The sequence below is a fragment of the Chenopodium album genome, chromosome 1 (genome assembly GCF_948465745.1).
Source record: "Chenopodium album chromosome 1, dcCheAlbu1.1, whole genome shotgun sequence".
NCBI classification, from domain to species: domain Eukaryota; kingdom Viridiplantae; phylum Streptophyta; class Magnoliopsida; order Caryophyllales; family Amaranthaceae; genus Chenopodium; species Chenopodium album.
Window position 1 is genome coordinate 27,974,196 of NC_137834.1, and position 19,753 is coordinate 27,993,948.

A 19,753-nucleotide genomic window follows, 5' to 3' on the forward strand; every position below is an offset into this window, starting at 1 on the left:
GTTAGAGGACTTAGGTAATTAATTTTGATTAGGAGATACGACTTTACCCTGTCAATGACATAACTTAATTTACTACTCTCTATGTCCCTGATTAATAGTCATTTTTGAAGAAAAATTACGGGAATTAAGGAGAATTAAAAAAAGTACATTGAATAAGTAAATTTACATTGAGTATGCAAAAAAGTAGAGAGATAAAGTAATTAAAGACTTAAAGTACATGGGAAAGTAATATTTACATTGGAAAGTTAATTTTGCACAAATATTTTTGCAAATGTTAAAGAATTTTGGTAAAAAAAAAAATATTAATAGTACTTGAAAAAAACAAATGTGACTAACATTTTGGGTGCCAAAAAATGGCATTAGTGACTATCAATCAGGGATGGAGAGAGTATACGACAAAAGCAGGTTTTATTGGCTTTTCTTTTGACAAGGCTTCTCATATTTTACCGATCTAAAATAGAATGGTGGCATTATCAAAAGAGTGAACATAATTGCTAAATAGTCAACAATTTTATGAACTAAAATTAGAAGACAAATCTCATTCTCAGCTGCATATGATAGAGCACCAGTATAGGATAACTTTTATTATGCAGATGAAACATATGATGATGCTCACAAATCATAAGCATGTATTTATAAGGTCCAAATGATTGAGACATTGGTTGACACAGATTTTAGTCACTTATACCATTAATCATGGTACTCAATGTAAGGACTCAGGAACTTGAATACTGCAATGCTGACGGTGTTTCTGATATCCACTACACAACTTACTTTTTTGTTCGGCAACAGGCCTAACACCACCGCAATTTTATAAAAACCCGAAGCATAAATTAATGAAATCTTATGTGATCATCTAATATACAACAGTAAATTGCATCACAATTGTTGGAACATAGAAAGATCTCTGTTTATGGTCCTACCGGTCCTAAAATGGGACAAATCATGTCTAACAAAGAGTGTGACATAGTTTCTCAACTGAACTGGCACAGAAACATGCGCATCACTTCCAACGAGCACCCCCTAATCTAATAACCTCTTCAGCACCACTATCCTTGGTGTACCCTCTTTCCATGCTTGCATCACCTTTCTGGTTACCTAAGTCACCATATAGGTCCTTGAGCTTGGCCAGATTGCTTGATGCTGACGTTCTCTCTTTTTCTTTGCTTTTATCACTGTTAGTGCTTGAATAATGATCAAAACGCTCTGTACGAACAGGAGATGGAGACCTACGGCTTTTGCTTCTACTTCTACTCCTGCTCCTCCGAGAGTGGTAATCATCATAATCGTCTCTATCCCTTCTGCTGCCCTCTCTTTCAGAATACCTGCTTCTATCATAATCACGCCTGCGGTCTCTCTCTCGGTCATAATCTCTTTCTCTATCATGGCTTCTTTCTCTGTCCCTATCGCGGTCCCGGAAATCTCTATCCCGGTAGCGATCTCGGTCCCGATCTCGATCCTGATCACGGCTCCTCCCTTTCCCCACATCCCTGTCAAAATACTCTCTGTCAGACAAATCACGACTCTGACTACGATGCCTGCTAGGAGACCTCCGAGGATCATCGCTACCACCCCGATCATAAGGAGGTGGGGGTACAGCACGGCGAACAGGAGAAGAGTCTCGAGTTGATGCCCGATGTGGAGCACGTTGTCCAAAAGAAACAGAAAGAGCTGCCTTAACAGAAGGAGGGCGACGTGCAGTATCCTCAGATCCAAGCCGACTATTCTCTCCAATTGAACCTGATGACTTCGTCGGGAGCTTCATCTTTTCAAGGTAGGAAACAACTTGCCGCACTACAGTTACAGGTATACGAGGGAAAAGGGTGTCAAAGTAATACTGCAATAACAAGCAGAAATTGAGTTCAGTTCCATAGTCAGATTATAGAGAAATACCCACTAAACTAAAGCACGTAGACACACTGTAATGTATCACTGTATCATCAACTTCTCAATGGAAACTGACTATCTATCCCCTTCTGGCAATGGCATTTTTTCTGTTTTTAGTTCACATGAATCAAGTACCTAAGGCCATTAGAATCTAGCAACTTATTAAGTGTGAATTCAACATAGCAGATGAGCAGCAAGATAAAAAAAAATAAGACATTCGCCTATTTAACATCATCATTGTAATGAAGTGTGAATTCAACATAGCCGCGCGGGGAGGGGGTTACATAACTAACAAGTTACAACACATTCACCAAATACCACTGCTGTCGACTAGATCAGGTTGTCTTAACTCTTAATTAAGATGAAAAACTAATTTCAACCATTAAGTGGCTATTAAAATACAAATACAGAAATATCTTCAACTTGACACAAACACCAAGTCATCAATCTTTGACAAACTATGCATCACTATTAGAATATGCACATCTGACATTAGTTGAAGCCTCAGCATAGCTTACAGAAATAGCCACAAAAATGACAAATAAGAATAGTAACAAGGATACCAACTAACAGTCAAGCCTAGTCCTTAATTAAAAATTCACCCCTCTTCCACAAACCTTCCATTTCACAAAATGTCCCAATTGACTTTTCACAGCTATTTTGCGGAAAAAAGCCAATCAGAATCACTTTAGTTAAAAAGATGCATTAGGTACATACAGAAGACTAATGATTAGAGCAATCGATTTGAAACATGCCAAAATAAAAAAGCGGATAATCCATGGAGTGTCATACGGACTTGACAGTAAATCTGATATGAACATCAGGATGAACTCTTTGAAAGAATGCCCAACTACCAGCAAGACATTTGATTACAGATAATTACCCTTGCAACTGCAATTTAAACAAGCCTTCACTCATCTCACCTCTGTTTAAAGTAGAAACAAGTGATTAACTCCCTTCATCTTCCTCCACATTTTCACCAATTCCTTCCACCTAGTCTCTTTGGCTGCCTCATTTGTTACATTATCAAGTTCAGTAATTAATAACATCCCCCTCCCTCTGTATCATGTGCTCTTCTAATGAGGCTCTCATTAATGTCCTCTTGCATTTTTCCCCTTTTTATCAGCAAGTCTCTTAGTAATGTCTTTATAGTCCAAAAGAGGGAATCGAACACATTACTCATACTATGAACCACAAAATTAATGTTTGATGTTCATTATAATTATTTTCAGCAATTTGCGTCAGTCTTTAAAATAAGCAACGTGTAATCAGTCCTAGCAAACCTTTCACACCTTGATTTTATGAGGGATGTGTCAGAAGTATCCTGGCACAGAGAAAAAATTCTTTAAAAATCATTTCAGTAAGCAGTAAAGAGTAAAATCAATTTGTTTTAAAAAAAATAAATTTGAATCGACATAATTAAAATAAAATTAAGACATTACAACTTTAAATGGGTCAGCTTCTACAAAACCCAAATATTCATTTGCATATGATTAAAAAGTAAAATGGTGGTACTAGATAAGTAAATGAATGTTGACCATCATTTTTTTTAGAACAAAGTGATGCTAAGGAGGAATCGAGAGCATAATTTATGGTTCATGCATCAAAAGAAAAGTTTACATAACCAATACACAGAAGTAATAAACAAATAACAAAAATCATTCAAACATCTAGTGCAGGTTATATACAATTTGTATAGGGGGGAAAAAAACAAAAAAAAAAACCTGGCAAAAGTAGACGGAACGACAAACTGCAGAGGTATACATACAGAGGAGCCCTGGCACATTGCTAGATAGCTTAGGCTCTGAAGAATCACTCCAAACAATGCATTCCTAATATAAACATGGAATAAAGCTAACAAGGCATTATCTAAGCGCACATCTAAGGGAAGTATGTGGTCTCTCAAAGCATAGCAAGAAGGATTCCTCCACCTTGTTACTTAAAATGGTGGTTATGTACAAATGAATGAAACGACACTCAAGTTCATTACCTGTCCAAGAAGTAAGTCCCGCACATACACACCCATAGTGGTCATCTTTCCACTAGAACCTGGCGAAAATTCCTGCAAAAGAACCAAACTGATTCAAAGCTTGATTAAAAGGAAAGAGCTAGGGAGCAGAGGGTGATAAAGGCAGCAAAAATGAAAAAAAAAAAAAAATGAGATCTCTAAGATCTCCGCTCCTCTTGTTTAACGTAACCAAGAAGCAGACACAATACATATAAGGAAACACACAGGACGAAAGAGGGAGGTGTTTATATTTGAGCACATGGCAAAACCTTATCATTCTTGGGATGAATGCACCCAACCACTTCACTGTTGATGAAACTGCAACTGTCAAATCTTGAAATAAAATCAGTACCAAATAAATGTTTCTATTCACCTTCAAGAAAAAGGCTGTGAAGTTGATAGAAGCATTTAGACTTAAAACAGAGTGCAAACTCATTTACTGTCTTTTTGTCATTCATGGCACTGGACAACTTTAAATTATAATGACCAATTTCATGCAAATCTCGTGATCAAACATATATGATAGTCAGATTAAAAATTCCCTTTAAAAAGTAAACCACTCATCAATGGTGAGGGCCCCAAATATTGTACCAAATGACAGCTGCTAGCCTGCTACCTAAAGTGATGGCCCCTATGCAAGGATTTTGAGCTTTTTGTTACAAAGTATATGGCTACCATAGATGCACACTTGAAACAAAACAACATCGAATACAAAAATGCATTACAATATTGGCTATTACTCCTATAGTTACCAACTATTTACCTATAGTGTGGTTGTGAGCCAAAAGTGATAGAGAATACAGCATTATGAGCTCAAGACACTTAATGGTATTGGAAGATTCTATAAAGATGAAATATTTTGAAGAAGAAGGTGTTAGTGGATTTGAATAGGAGAGAGATGAAACAAAGGACAAGGCTAACATTAAGACTGATAGCTGCCAAAACTTTATAATTGCATCCCCTGGTCACCATATTCCTTTAATTCATCAATCTTTTGTTAAAATCAAACTCTTTGCAATTGTGTAAACACTGGGCCACTACACTAAAAGTTGTGGAAACTTTTAAATTTACAAGAAAACAAATCACAACACCAAGAGAAGAGGTTCATAGCAATACTATGAACCTCAAGCCTTCATAATTTATACTGAACAAGTAAAAAAATCATAGACCTAAAGCTTAACAACAACTATTGGCACTTCTAAGGACGATGAACACAAGACGAGAACCAAAACAAGACCAAAATCATCCAAAACCACATGAAATTGCCTAACAACCGAAGCATCCTCCATGGCACAATGAAAAATTTACACTTCATCATGAAGAACCATAAGATTCCATAACCATAACTAATTCCAATACAAAACCCAAAGTAAAATGATCCAGGGAGGAATAATAATTCACCAAGCACTAAAATCACTCAATCAATGTAACAAGACTTAAGAGTGATTTGTGGTGTGGCTAGGCCCCTCAAGGAACTTTGTTGTATTACTCATTTACTCCATTTTAAGCAGGTTGGCAGTGAAGGATTAAGGTGTCAAAATTGCATGGCATGGCTCATTATGGTAAATGCCCAAAACCTTTGTTACTCGAACAAGAGTATGAGTGACGTGTGTGGGTAATAAACAAGTGTCACACATTTCAAGGATGGGAATTCCAGACACAAGGTCATTGTCCAATGGATGGGTGCGGGGACATTGTCCTAAAATTGGACGCAGGTACAGGTACACTGCATTACTGGAACATAAGCCTGTTTTTAGAAGTTTTTTTTGCATAAACTCTAATGTGCAGATAAACATAAACATAACATTTCACATTAGCTTGACTGTTAATTCCTGTTGAAAACTTATCTCAAACCCATCAGTGAGCACATAACCCACTAAACCCACACTCCTCCTAAAATTTCATGATTCAAGAAAATTGAAGTATATGGGTAAGCAATGAAGTATTGGGTAAGGATTTCACACCCTTGTCAGAGTGTCGTGTCCAACATGGGTATGAAAGACAAAATGAATAATCGAAGTATCATAATCCACAACCCTTCCTCCTCCCAAAAGAGGGAAAAGTGGACCTCACCCAAGCTAAGTTCTCTCATAGTATACGAGAAGAATATCATGAAACTATAGGAGGCTATAATTGAGGGAAATTAAGAACCCCCCAAATAACAAAATGGTTTTGCTTTTTTTTCACAATAGCATTAAAAAACCACAAAATAACTCCACTTCTTTGGTTGTTAAGTGCAAGGTGATCAGATTTCCAATCAAAGTCGGTAGTGACTAACCCTAAAAATTGTAGGAGGTGAGCAATGACTGTCAAAGAAACTTCTAGTTATAAAAGAAAATGTTATTTCAAGAGTTTTATTAAATAAAGAAATTTTATGGACTAGACAACATAAATATAGAAATCAAGCATTTTCTTAGTATATAGATCTTAGCGGCTATAGTCTAGCACATCAAGTCAAAAGTGCCTCAAAAGAGAAGTTATTAGCCACATACTCAAGAATTTATATTTATTAAAAAAAATAAAAATAAAAATAAAATAAAAAAAAAAGAAGAAGAAGAAGACACTGAAACAAGGTCAGAAGATTATTACCTCATCATCTTGAATATATGGTTCAAACCAGGTCCACAATGTTTTTGGGTCTGCTGCATACCTAAGGTATAAGAATCCAACCTGTAAGACAAAATTAACCATAAATCACAGTATATCAGACAATGACATCTTGAGGCAGATGCAAAATACCATGATCAGAAACTAACGAATGGGGATGCCCAAATCAATGTCAAAAACTAATTGCCAGAGCATAGAAGTAAAAAACAAGATATGAGTAAAATTCCTTGAGTTTTCTATAATAGTTAAATCCTCAATTTTCAAGTTAGAAGAACTACACTTCCTACAGTTCTACTAACTAGGAGTTATAAATAAGAAAATCTTTAATAGGTCTTAGCAAATACATCGTCTCAATTTAATCTCAGCCCTTCACCAAACTACATGAAGGCAGAGACATTTAGAGCGCAGATAACAGTAGTGGAGCATGCTTTCCATGCTATAGAGTGCAGATGATAGTACTCCTTTTGTCCCACAACAATTGCCTCATTTTCGTATTTGGGATGTCCTAAAAGATTGTCTCATTTCCATTTTAGACCTAGTTGACTAGTTCAGTTAAGGTTAATTTTTTCAAAGAAGGGCTAATGAGTTCGGTTAAGTGCTAATGAGGTCAAAAAAATGAGGTCAAGTTAGTTTTTATAATGAATAATAAAGGCTATCAAAGTTCTAATTTACAAAGTTCTAATTATGGTGAATGCGTGGGAACACTCTAAGAGATAGAATAAAAAATGAGGTTATCTGCAAGAAAGTAGATGTGGCAGGCATTGCATATAAACTAAGGGAAAATCGCCCGCATTGGTTAGGGCATGTAAGACGGAGACCTGAAGAGTGAAAGAGTGGGACCATGAAGGGGTTAATCGAGGGAAAGGGAGACCGAAAATGACTTTGTTGGAAGGAGTTAGAAAGGATATGAAGTATAGGGATTTGCATTAGGATGAAGCATTAGATCGTAAGGGATGAGGAAGAAGATTTATGTCGATGTCTACAAAGAATAATCAAATTTGGTTCATGTTAGCCGACCCCACTTATGGGATTAAGGCTTTAATTGATTGATTGAATAAGTTCTAATTAGGTATAACATGTTCAAGTTTTGATAAATTCAAGTAAGTTCATTTATGTTCAAAAAAGTGAAATTTGGGTGAAAAGAACGCACCCTTAGTTAGCAAGGTCCCCACAATTTCTATCTACATTATTTACTACCCCGCATAATAATACTAAGCAGCATATTTATCCACCCACACAATAGAACTTTAAACAAGTAAATAATAGGGATGGAAAATACTAAACAGAACAGAGGAGTAAATGAGTATACTTTTCATCCTTGAGGCTTGAGTAAGAAAAGGAAGTGGGCTCCCTAATCACCTTAGTACCTTTGAACAGGCACTTTACACATTAGCATAAATACGTAGTACAATATTCCTGCAAATAATGAAATCTAATTTTCCTGGCTTCACAATCTAAGCTCCAATTTCCAAATTGAAATTATGAAAAAATAAAACTGCAATAAACAACTAATAGCACAAAGCATAGATTCTGAATAGTGTCAGAAGAAGCAGAATACTCACAGCTCTGATGTAAGGAGAATCTGGATGCTTCAATAGCCCATGCATTTGCTTGGCAGTCAGCTTCATGGTAAAAAACTTGTACAAGAGACAAAATGCCGTAGAAGGTCCCCGGCAGTTTCCAGTCATCCATGGCTCCACATGATCAACTTGATTGTATATCTCATCGATCACCTCATGGTATGTCTTCAAACGATAAAGGTCACGGAAATAATCCGAAGAAAGAATGTTCATACACAGGACCTTCTCCAAGAGAGAATCAATTGGCTTTCCAGATAATTGTATATCCCCCATGGATTACTTATTTATAAAAATCAATTGCCTTTTCCAAATGAACTACCGCGGCAAATTAAATACCCAAGAAATGTTTTCAGCAAGTTCCCATTCCTGAAACAAGCAGAACATTTGCAAAAACATGTAAGCTTACAAGAAACACAACAAATTGCACAAAAAATTTAGCTTCAGTTCACCCAATTTAGATTAGCTGGTAAAGATTAAACCAGGCCCGTCCAAGAACCAGGGCAGAAGGGACGGCCGCCATCGGCCAAAGGAGAAAAGGATTAATTTTATACTTCAATCATAACATTGAAGGAGTATAATCAAAATCTTGCAACAAAAACAACCAAATTTGACTCATTAGGCTCTAAATATCACAAAAAATTCTTCTTGCTTAAGAAATATCAACAAAATCACTCGTTAACATCATTCACAACTTCATTAATTATAAATATGATGAATAATAGTTCAATAATCCACCTCAGAAGAACCCTAAATTGACTGACAATTAAATCAGCAATAAAACCCTAGATTGTGAAATTGATATTCGATTGATTAATTTTAACAAAGAAAGCAATCTTACCTCGGGATCTGCTTCAATGGAGGAGAGTAAGCTAAGAAGGTGCTTCAATGGAGAGCTCGAAATACGCTTCAATGCAGACTGGAGAGATAGAAAGGGAGGTGCAGCATACGGAGTAAAAGCGAAGCGGAGAGCAACAAAGGGCCTAAACAAAAAAAAAAAAAAGAAAAAAAAAAAAAAGAAAAAACGTAGGAGGAAAATAATTGCACGCATAAAATGTCAATAGTCAGATCTAATACGTATCGTCACGTATCATCAAGGAATCGAGGGTGAGAATTTATTCTCATTTTGGCGTGTTTGGATCGGTTTTTGGTTTCAGTTATTTTATTTTATTTTTTTAATTATTAAATAAAAATAAGTAAATAATTTTAAAATAAAAAATAATTCTGTATATATGTCAATTTTAAAACTATTTTCCGTGATACCGTACACGTAGGATTAGTGCAGGGTTGTAAAATCCCCATTAGCGGTTCTTTTTTAAAAATCCGCTATTGTTATTAGTGGTTTATACTTAAAATACTCAGTAACTTATTGGGTTTAATATTTAGGTTCTTCAAATAGAACCGCTAATGGTATTAGAGGCTCTTCAAATAGAACCGCTAATACCATTAGAGGTTCTACTTAAAGAACACTAGGTTAGTTCCCGTGCCATGCACGGTAATTTATAGTAACCATTATTAAACTATCATTCTAATTAGTTTTTTATAAACAAAAAAAATCTAAAAATATAGTTGACATATTTTTATCAAAATAAAGGATTACGTAAGATATGTTAGATATAAAATGATGAAAATTATGTTAAGAATTTTTAGCTATATAAAAATTTGTGTTAAAGATATGTCAAATCTTTTTTATTTGAAGTAATTATATTATATAAGATTAGTGAATTATTTTTGTTAAGATTTATTTCTTTAATAGAATTTAATTCAGCAAAAAAAAAATTAAAAAATAAAACTAAGGATACACCAGAAGATGACACGTGTCATTGCTGGTGTGTCTTTTAGTATATAGTTATTGATTGATTACAGATTCTTCAAATAGAACCTCTAATGATATTAGACGTTCTATTTGAAGAACCTCTAATACCATTAACGGTTCTAATTTGTGTAGAATTGCAATCTTTATTAGCGGTTTATTAATAGCCAAAAAACGAACCAAAAATCCGAGCCAACGTGGACGGTATGGTGGGAAATATTTTTTAAAGCAACGTACACACGGAATTATTTTTTATTTTAGCATTATTTACGGAAATCGCTCAAAAAAACCAAGAATAAAAAAATTGAAAAAGTTGTTTTTATTCACGGAATCTTCAATAATCATTATTAAACTGTCATTATAATTAGTTTTTATTAACAAAAAAAAATCACAAATATAATTGACAAATTTTGAGCAAAATAAAGGATTATGTTACAACATATCTAATAGACATTAAATGATGTAGAAAATGAACAAAATATATTCTTGTCAAAAAAATAAAAAAAGAGCAAAATCTAATAATAATAATAATAATACATACATACATATATATATGTACGTTTCTTTTATAATTAAATTTTAGTGGTAGCCAATTTAATACGAGATTATTAATTTCTTTTTAATTAAATAATTTAAATGACACGCAAGGGCGAATGAGATTTTCCCTTTTTTGATATCAAGGGGAGTTTTTCCCAAGTTTTTAGAGAGTCACGTAGGATTTAATTTTTTCAGCGCGCCATGTAGGATAATAAATTTTAGTGGTAGCCAATTAAATACGAGATTTTTAATCTGTTTTATAATTAAATAATTTAAGTGACACGTAAGTGTAGGCATCGTTTGAAGTGCGCCTACGTTAAAAGCATGTGTGAATATGCTTGGCACTCATAGGAAGTGGGAATCGACATTACGATTAGGGACAACGATTAGGGACAAATAAAGTAGGGAGCCGCCAACAAGTTTTTAAGGAACTTGTAAACCGTTCACGGATCATAAAAAGGCAACCACGATAAGGGACAACGAAAGGCAACAACGATTGACCCGTGAAGGTTACACCCCATTCATAATCCATGAGATTACTAACTCCATATGGTTCGGAACCACGAAAGGAGGATCGGGGATGATGGTACGAAGTGAGTCATGGAGTCACATTCGCCCGTATTGGCCTCTACTCGATTCTTATAGTGAAAAGCATTCATGTGATATCAAAGGCATACAAACAAAATATTCAATTCGCTCCAAACTATTATTTAACTAAATTGGTTGAATATTAATGCACACATTATTCTAAAATATTGGTGATCACTTGAATTAATTAACAAGATTAAAAAGGAACCTAAGCCGGTTGTCCAAATTATCTTATTAGGCGTGATTTTCAAGTACATATTCCCTTTAAACATGCAATATGGTGATCATAAAAAATATAATAGAACAACATTAATATTAGAACCAATTTAATCACAATTCCAACAACATAAAATCGTTAGAAAAATAATAGAAATAAAAGGAACATGACTCTTACTTTGATTCTGTTTGTTTGCAACTACAAAATAATAAACGAGTTAGTAACTTCAAGGAAATAATAAAACGATGATTAAATTAAATTAAATAAAGTAAAGTTGATTTTGGGGCCAAACCCTCAAACAATTCTACCTTTCACGCCTTGGCTTAAGGATAGAACCACGAGTAAAGTATGGACTCCTTTGAGTACTTGAAGAAGGAATTTTGAAGTGAAAAGGGTAGGCTAGTGTTTAGGCTAAAGCATAGAAGAGAGAAAAATAAATCAGAGAATTACTCGGTGCCCCGTACATCAGAAATGAGGGGGTATTTATAGGGAAAATGTGCTGAGGGAGCACACGGAACCCTAAAATGATAAAAACCCTAAAAAAGTATCCCGTGACACGGCAAACTGTACCGTGACACGGGAAGTCCCACCGTCAGACGGCACACTTTCCCGTGACACGGTACATTTTTAGTGTGACGCGGGAAATTTTCAGAAAACGGGAAAGAAAACGCGTTAAGGGTTTACGCGGAAAAGACACGGAATGTCCTGTGTCACAGCAGACATCCCGTGTCACGGGAAATCCCACCGTCAGACGGGAAGGATTCCCGTGACACGGTGGGTACCTGCCGTGGCGCGGGAAATTCCTGCTTGTTTTTCCGTCTAAATACATTTTTAACCCTAATTTCATTCGGTATTTTAAGTGCCGATTGATAATTTCGGGCCTTTTCTGACTTATTATTATTTGGGCTAAAATAAGAAAATAATTAAATAAATAAAAATAAATAAGAAGTTTGGGCCAAAAATAAATAATAAAACAATAAAATAAAAAGGTTTGGGCTAAAATTAAATAATAAGTTTGGACTGAAATAAAAACTATGCTTTTACCAAACATCAAGACCAATCCATGGACCGTTCAAAAATATGAATTTAATTAAATACGATTTTTTAAGCACTCTCGGGATTAAATACCGAACCCGACCAATAGTGGCGGTGAAAGGTTGTTCATCATCGGGTTTGGTTTTGGGGAGACATTTTTAGGTGTCTACAGAAGCCCCCACTTTGACTGAGTTTGTAGAAACGTCAGTTTCGAAAACGATAGTCAAAGTAGCAGATAGGGACGGAGAATGATTTAAGACGTTCTGCGATCCTAAATCACTCTGTATACGCCGATACCTGCAGAAAAATGTTAATTCCACAGATAAAAGAGTAAAGGGATAGAATACGTATCTGGAACCAGTGTATCGGTGACAAACGAATATGGCAGCTTCCTAAGCTTGAAGGAATCCACCGAGTGACATTTGTTGAAACGCTTTCCATGCTTGAGGAAAGCCGACTGAAGAGTTTGGTAGTTTTCTAAGCCTGAAGAAACCTACCGGATGACACTTTCCATGCTTGAGGAAAGTCGACGTATGAATTTTGTGTCATTCTACGCTTGAAGAATTCCACCGATAATGCCTTCCATGCTTGAGGAAAGCTGACAAAGGAATTTGGCGGTTTTCTATACTTGAAGAAAAATCCACCGATAACGCTTTCCATGCCTGAGGAAAGCCAACTTGGCGGTTTTCTATACTTGAAGAAAAATCCACCGATAACGCTTTCCATGTTTGAGGAAAGCTGACTTGGCGGTTTTCTATACTTGAAGAAAAATCCACCGATAACGCTTTCCAAGCCTGAGGAAAGCCGACGATTGCTGAAATTTGTAAGTGTATGATGGTTCGATTATCCCCGAACGTGGGCCGCAGATGATTCACACCTTTAAGTCGATTATCCGACCATGCCGAAAAATAGACTTTGATGCTTGCTAGGGGTAAAATGGTAATTTCAGTCCCTTTTAAGTATCAATTACAATTTTCCGCGTAATTCCAGCGAAAAATAACTGTCCAATTTATGCAAAAAATCGTGCAACCTTAGTCAAAATGTCAGGAATATTCGCAAATAATTGTGCAAAGCCACCGTGTCACGAAAAAATATTCCCGTGACACGGTACAGATCCCCGTCACGCGAAGCTGCTTCCCGTGACACGGCAAGGGGATCCCGTGGCGCGGGAATCAAGTGGCTGAAAAACGGTCAAAAAGCATCTTTGACCGGTCAAAGCTTGCGCACCACACAAAAATCTGACCGTTACGTGGGAACGGGGTTCGTTGCACGGGATTTTTATGTTTTAAATATCAAACATTTTTCTCATTTTGGCTCATCCTCTTTCTCGTCCGATTTTCACCCAAAAGCTCGAATTTTTTTTTTTTTTGGTTTACCGAGTCTCGGTTGCTTCTCACCGGCGCTCGGTTTTCTTTCCTGCTGGCCGGCGTTCATCACCGTGTCACGGCGGTTTGCTTCCTCTCTCTCTTTTTTTTTTTTATTTTTGGTGCGACTTGCTGCTGCTGCTATTCGTTGTTGCCTACTGCTGTTGCCGTTGCTGTTTACTGCCTGAGGTTGCCGTCGGAGTCACCGGAGCTCCGTCTCCTCTCAAGCTCACCGTGACACGGATGGACTCACCGTTTCACGGCTTTATTTGACCGTGTCGCGGCGGTCTGTTGGGTTGCCGGAGTTTTCTCGAGCCTCTGTTGCTCGATTTCCACCAAATTTACTCCAAATTTTTGCCATACTCCTCATATTCGAACCTCTACAAGGATCTATGTAAGTTCTTCTTAATTTATGTCTCAAATTTGTTTCAAATAAGTAATTTCATGAAAAACCCTTAAAAATCAATTTGGGGATTTTTGATTTTGAGGTTTTATGTTGAAATTCTTGCCATGATTTTACTTGTATAGGTATGTATGTGTGTTTGTGAGAAATTTGAGACAAAAATCGCATGATTTGATGGAGAATTGAGCAAATCACCATTTTTGGGTACTACTTTTGTGAAATGATGTTCATGTTACTTCTTTGTACTTGAAATGGTGAAAAAATGGTGGTAAACCTTGTGAAATATTTCATGATGTATTGATTCATTATTTTTGTGCAACTTCGAAACATATTTTGCGTATGTACTATATTGTCATGGAGAACATAGTATCATGCGGCTAGGAGAACTGTAGTATTAGTTTGTCATGGAGAAACTAAATACCATAATTTCGCCAATTTATTAGCCTGGAGGTAAAAATTTAGCGTATAATTCGATAAATAACTAAATAACTTAGGAAATGATGCTAAGTATTTAGATCTTTATTTTTATAAAAATGCAACTTGAATTAAATGTCTTAGAAAATGATGCTAAGCATTTAAATAGCATGCCTAGGCGACGGGATTGCGATCTTTCTACCCACGGCCGACGTCGGGCTTTTCGGGAGGACACTCCCACTATTCCTGAGGGTATGGACGACGATGCTTTAGAGTCTGAGCCTCGGGCTTCTACGAGTAGAGGTAGGTGGGTTCCACCTCCGTGGACTCCAAACCAGTTGGTTTTCTGCCGTGAAAACCATGTTTCTCATCGCCCACTCTCCGGCATAGTCGATGGCACGCTTCGCCACCATGGTTCTAGAGCCGGCGATTTGATCCCTCGACTTCAACAGATCATTACGAGGGATCCTGCTACGAACGCCCTATGGGAATCGGCTGGTTTAGTAGATTTCTATATAGCGGCTGTAGGGTTTCGCAGCCCCCGGGGTTGCGGTGCGACGGCCGTTCGCACATTGTTGGAGTATTTCTGGGATACTACCAACACTTTTCATTTTGCTTGGGGGGAGATGACAGTGACCCCTCTGGACTTCAGTATGATTAGCGGGTTGCGCTTCACCGACCGGGTCGTAGCTCAGATGTCTGATCTGTCTTGGGGATCGGCTGAGGCAGCTGATTTGTTGGGTCCGATCGTTCAGCATATCAGAACCCGACCAGTATCTCGAGGCGGTCCTAGGAGCGGGCAATCGGAGCTGGCTTCAGTTTTAGCTCGTGGCTTCGACATGGAGGATACATCGGCTGAGCAGCGAGTGCGGATTTTCATCCTGATTTTGATCTCCATGACCCTTTCTCCTGATAGGAGTTCACGCGTACTCCTTTGCTACCTCCCCTCTTTGGTTAGGATCCATGAGATAAGATCCTATAGCTGGGCCAGCCTTGGATACGCCGATCTTCTCTAATCGCTACGTCATGGCTGTCGGCAGCTGAATGACGAGTCTCCCATCACCGTCTATGGTCTGTGGAGAGTCGTAGAGGTGATGATCTTTTTCCCCTTTTTGTTTCACTTTAACTTGTTCGACTCATGTGCTAAAGATTACTTTTCATTGCAGCTATGGTTCTACGAGTACTTCCCAGGCTTGGCTCCTCGCCGGCGTCGTGGAGCGGTCCATGATTTCCCTGTCGGGGCCAGCTGGCGTGATCGAGGAGAGTCGCGGGTGGAGTCCGTCCCTGCACTGCGTGGACTACTACGCCGAGGCACCTCTTCTGTTGGCGTAATGATTAGTTTTGTTGCCTGTTATTTTCCCTATGACGTTGTTTATGTTGTTTCACGCTAGCTTTTTATGGTTTTTAGGTTGCCATTGATGTCCAGTATCGTCCTTGGGCCGGGATGACTGATCTACCTGAGGCCTTGCGTCTTTCAGCGCACCGCACCATTTTGGTTGATACCGGACGCTTTGTCTGGTATTTGGGGGAGCGAGTCGTTCGTTAGCATAGCGGCGATCGCTTTGTGGTGCCCTCATCTCCACCAGAGTCGATGCTGGACTCACGCTTGATCAGAGAGTTGATAAACAGGGGAGAGCGCTATACTTTTCCATGGCAGGAGCTTGTACACATGGAGAGTGACTATGCGCGGGACTTGCTTCCCTCTCTGGCTCCTCCACCCCGTCTTCCTGAGGTATGATTTCTTTTGAGGATCTTCGTTACTAGTCTCTGTTTTAAATAGTCGAATAACTTGATTATTCGATCATATTTTCAGACGACTATTCGCCCTGTGGGGAGGATCGAGATTCTTCCTCAGTCTGTCCGCTATCCAGGGCCGATTGGTATCACCGAGGGCCATATTGCTGACGCGCCAGAGGGTTACAGGCAGGCGCAGGAGTCTCTGCCCGAGGTCTTTGAGCCGGTAAGTTTTTTATTGATGCATTATTCATGCATTATTCATCCTTTTAACACTGTTTGTTACTGACTTTTCTTTGTTTTATCCTCAGCCTAACCGCCCGGAGATGATGGGACTCATGAAGCTGGTTGACGCCCTGAAGTATTGCATCATCAAGCTTCGGCGTGGTGTGAGTTGTCGGAGCTCTAGCGACGTTCTTGAGGTATCATTCATTTTTTTTCACTTCTACCATTTGTTTTATTTTGCATTGTTGACACCTTTTGATTTTGTATCTTTCAGGAGCAATGGAGGTCCCGCTCGCGCTCGAGGCATAGAGGCTCGGACGAGGAGGAGCTTGGTCGTGGTAGACGATCTCTTGAGATTCACCGGCGTTCTCACTCTCAGCGAGAGCCTCAGGTTACTCAGCCGTTTCAGGAGGCTCAGTGGCAGCAGCCTCAGTCTTCCCAGCGCTTTCCGGGCCAGAGTCAGGGGCAGCGGCAGTCGTTTTCACAGCCTCCACAGCCTGAGCTTGGGTCTGTTTTGACTCCCTTGGATCCTGGTTCATTTTCAGCTCCATTGTCCGGGGTTCCTCCACCGGTGTCGAACTTGTTCTCAGTTCCGATGTATGGGACGATGCCTTCACCGACGATTCCCGTGTCTTTGAGCTAGTCTACACCGTTTTCCGGCTGGACGGGTCCTGCCTTGAGTTTGACTACTGCTGGGGTCACAGGGACTAGTAGGGACACTACTCCCCGTACTCGGATGATGGAGGGACTCTTTGGCTCACCGTTCCCGTATTCGTAGGGTGGAGATGATACTGATTCTGGCTCTAGAGACTTTTGACCGAGGGTTTTTATTTGTACATACTATGATGACACTTGACATGTTTATTTATTATGACTCTTTTGTACATTATTCATAGTTTATTATTGTGTGTTAGTGTGTGCTTGAGACTCATTGTGTGTGATCGTGTATTTATTAATGGCGCGACAAAAAAACATAAGTGGAGTAATGGAGGGTACTGACCTTCCCCAAAAGAAAAAGAAATAAAAAGACAAGCAAAAATAAATAAAATGATAAAGAAATAAAATATTAAAGTGATGAATAAATAAATAAAAAAAATTACCTTCCCCAAAAGAAAAAGAAATAAAAAGACAAGCAAAAATAAATAAAGAAATAAAATATTAAAGTGATGAATAAATAAATAAATAAAATAAAGATAATAATAATAAAATAATAATAGAGATAAAAAAAAGTCGAGAATTTTATTAGAAATAAAACTCTCAGAAAACTGAAAAATAAACGGTGAAGATAAAATACTATAAAAAATCCGGTTAGATACGGGAAAAGATGAAAAAAGAAAACGTGTGAGGTGCCGTGACACGGCACTATGCACCGTGTCACGGCAGAACTTGTCGTGTCGCGGCAAAAGTTCCCGTGACACGGTGGAACTTCCCGTGTCACGGTACGCGTATTATTCAGCGGTGTGTTTTACGCGTATGAAAAGATAATTTCTGGGCAGTTTCGAGCACTTTTGCTATAAAATAAGACCAGTTTATTCATGATATGCATAATTACGAAACACAAAATAATTTAGAATTTCATATTTCAATAATCATGTCTCAGAATTTCGATAATACATTGCGCGACTGGTCTTATTCTTTGACCAATGCTGAAAAAAGAGAGTTAGAATTATTTCATGTCAGGGGTTTGCTAGCCCTGCGACATGTAGCTATTGAACATGATTTTCTTAGGGCAACATTAGATTATTGGAGTCCAGAAACACAATGTTTTAAATTTGATTATGATGAAATCTGTCCCATGCCGGAGGAATTCGGTGCAATCTTTGGATTTCCTGCTAGAAATCTTATTGCCATGCCTACCCTACGTGAATATTATTACCAAGATTTTGAATGCCATCTGAATCTAACAGATCCAGATTTAAATAGAATTGTGTGTGGTAATGAGGTAGACTTAGAAAAACTTGCAAATTTATATTTTAATCGCCATATCTCTGAGTCTTATCATGTATATCGTAGAAGGGCATATATTTTTTGCATGTTTAGCAAGCTTTTATTTGCAAACGGTAGGGTAGGACATGCTTGTCTAGCGTCTGTGCTTGAACATGTCGAATCTGGAAGATCTCCTATGCCGACGTGCCTTGGAGAAACATTTCGTGGCCTTGACGAAGCAAAAGCTGACCGGAAAGCCATCAGGAAGGGCTCTCTGGTACTGCTACAGGTAAAAATACGCTTCGAGTAGCCCCCGTGACACAAAACAGGCACCGTGTCACGGTGAAACCTGTCGTGTCACGGGAAGCTGCAATTTTTTTTTTTTTTTTTTTTTACGACTGATTTTTTTTTTTTTGCAGATTTGGTTGATGGAGCGTTTAGAATTATTTGAAGCCCCCGACGATGTTGAAAAATATGGCCCTAACGACCTAGTCCGCAGGAAAAAGAATTACTCTGCGAACATGTCGTATGAAGATTGGAAAAATTTCTTTGCAAAGAGGGAATTTTCCATTCGTTGGGTGGTGCCTTGGTGGAGGCTTACTAGGATGGTTGGCACGAATGATACTCCATATTGTCGTGTTCCTAGTATCTCAAAACTCACCTTTTATTGCCCTTCTCGACTGATGCGGTAGTATGGACTTGAACAAGTAGTTCCACGCTATAACGATAGTCCTCGTGAAGTATCGTTGCATGAAAGTAACGTTCATAAGTACGAGACTTATTGGGTTGGAAGACCTTTATGGACCGTTTCTGCAAGTGACCAAGCTCCTCCTCCTTTATCTAGTGCATACAAGGCATGGTTGAACCCTAGAAGTAGGAGGGAACGATTCGGATCACGCAAGTCTGATGTGAAGAGTCGTCTTGGAAATAAGAAAGCCCCTCCTAAAGATCGTCTAGGTCCGAGAACACAAGGGATTGAGTTTAAGACTCCTATAATGACAAGAAAGAAGAATTATGTGAAAGGAAAGGGTAAAGAAAAGATGGTCTATAGGGAGAAACAACCGAAGAAATTCAAGAAAGGTGAAAGGGGTGAAAGTTCGACTAGGGGTGTGACGGTTCGGGCTACGAAAGACACATTAATGGTGAAGGCCGACCTAGTTGACCAAGAGAAGGATGTTCCTAAAGTGAAGAGAGATTAGATCAATAGTGCTTTGCTTTTTATGATTTATAATTTTTATTTAAAATAAGGCATATGATGCCAATAATTGTAGTCGCATTTATTTCAATAATAATAGCATATTTATTTCAGCCTTCAAAATAAAAATTACAATGACTTTTATTTTTTATTTATCCGAGTCAAGGAGTAGACGCAATGGAAGAACGAAAATTAAAAAAAGCCTCGAACAAATAATGAATTC

At 38.1% G+C, this 19,753-nt stretch overlaps 1 protein-coding gene across 1 annotated transcript; it reads right to left on the reverse strand.

Moving 5' to 3' along the window:
• Window positions 1–609: 609 nt before the first annotated feature.
• LOC145643037 (pre-mRNA splicing factor SR-like 1) lies at window positions 610–9,080 on the reverse strand. Its single transcript, XM_081694203.1, has 5 exons — window positions 8,921–9,080; window positions 8,065–8,448; window positions 6,485–6,565; window positions 3,878–3,949; window positions 610–1,837 (listed from the first exon to the last, which is right to left on the reverse strand). The coding sequence occupies exons 2-5, from the start codon at window positions 8,353–8,355 to the stop codon at window positions 1,004–1,006; spliced, it is 1,278 nt and encodes a 425-aa protein (XP_081550329.1). The 5' UTR covers window positions 8,356–8,448; window positions 8,921–9,080; the 3' UTR covers window positions 610–1,003.
• Window positions 9,081–19,753: the final 10,673 nt, after the last annotated feature.

What these genes read in the sequence shown, in the direction of transcription:
- LOC145643037 (XM_081694203.1), bottom strand. Translation starts at nt 8,355, where the DNA reads ATGGGGGATATACAATTATCTGGAAAGCCAATTGATTCTCTCTTGGAG. An exon ending in CATATATTCAAGATGATGAG is followed by an intron (nt 3,950 to 6,484) that starts GTAATAATCTTC and finishes GTTCTTTTGCAG; the next exon opens with GAATTTTCGCCAGGTTCTAG. An exon ending in GGGACTTACTTCTTGGACAG is followed by an intron (nt 1,838 to 3,877) that starts GTAATGAACTTG and finishes TTGTTATTGCAG; the next exon opens with TATTACTTTGACACCCTTTT.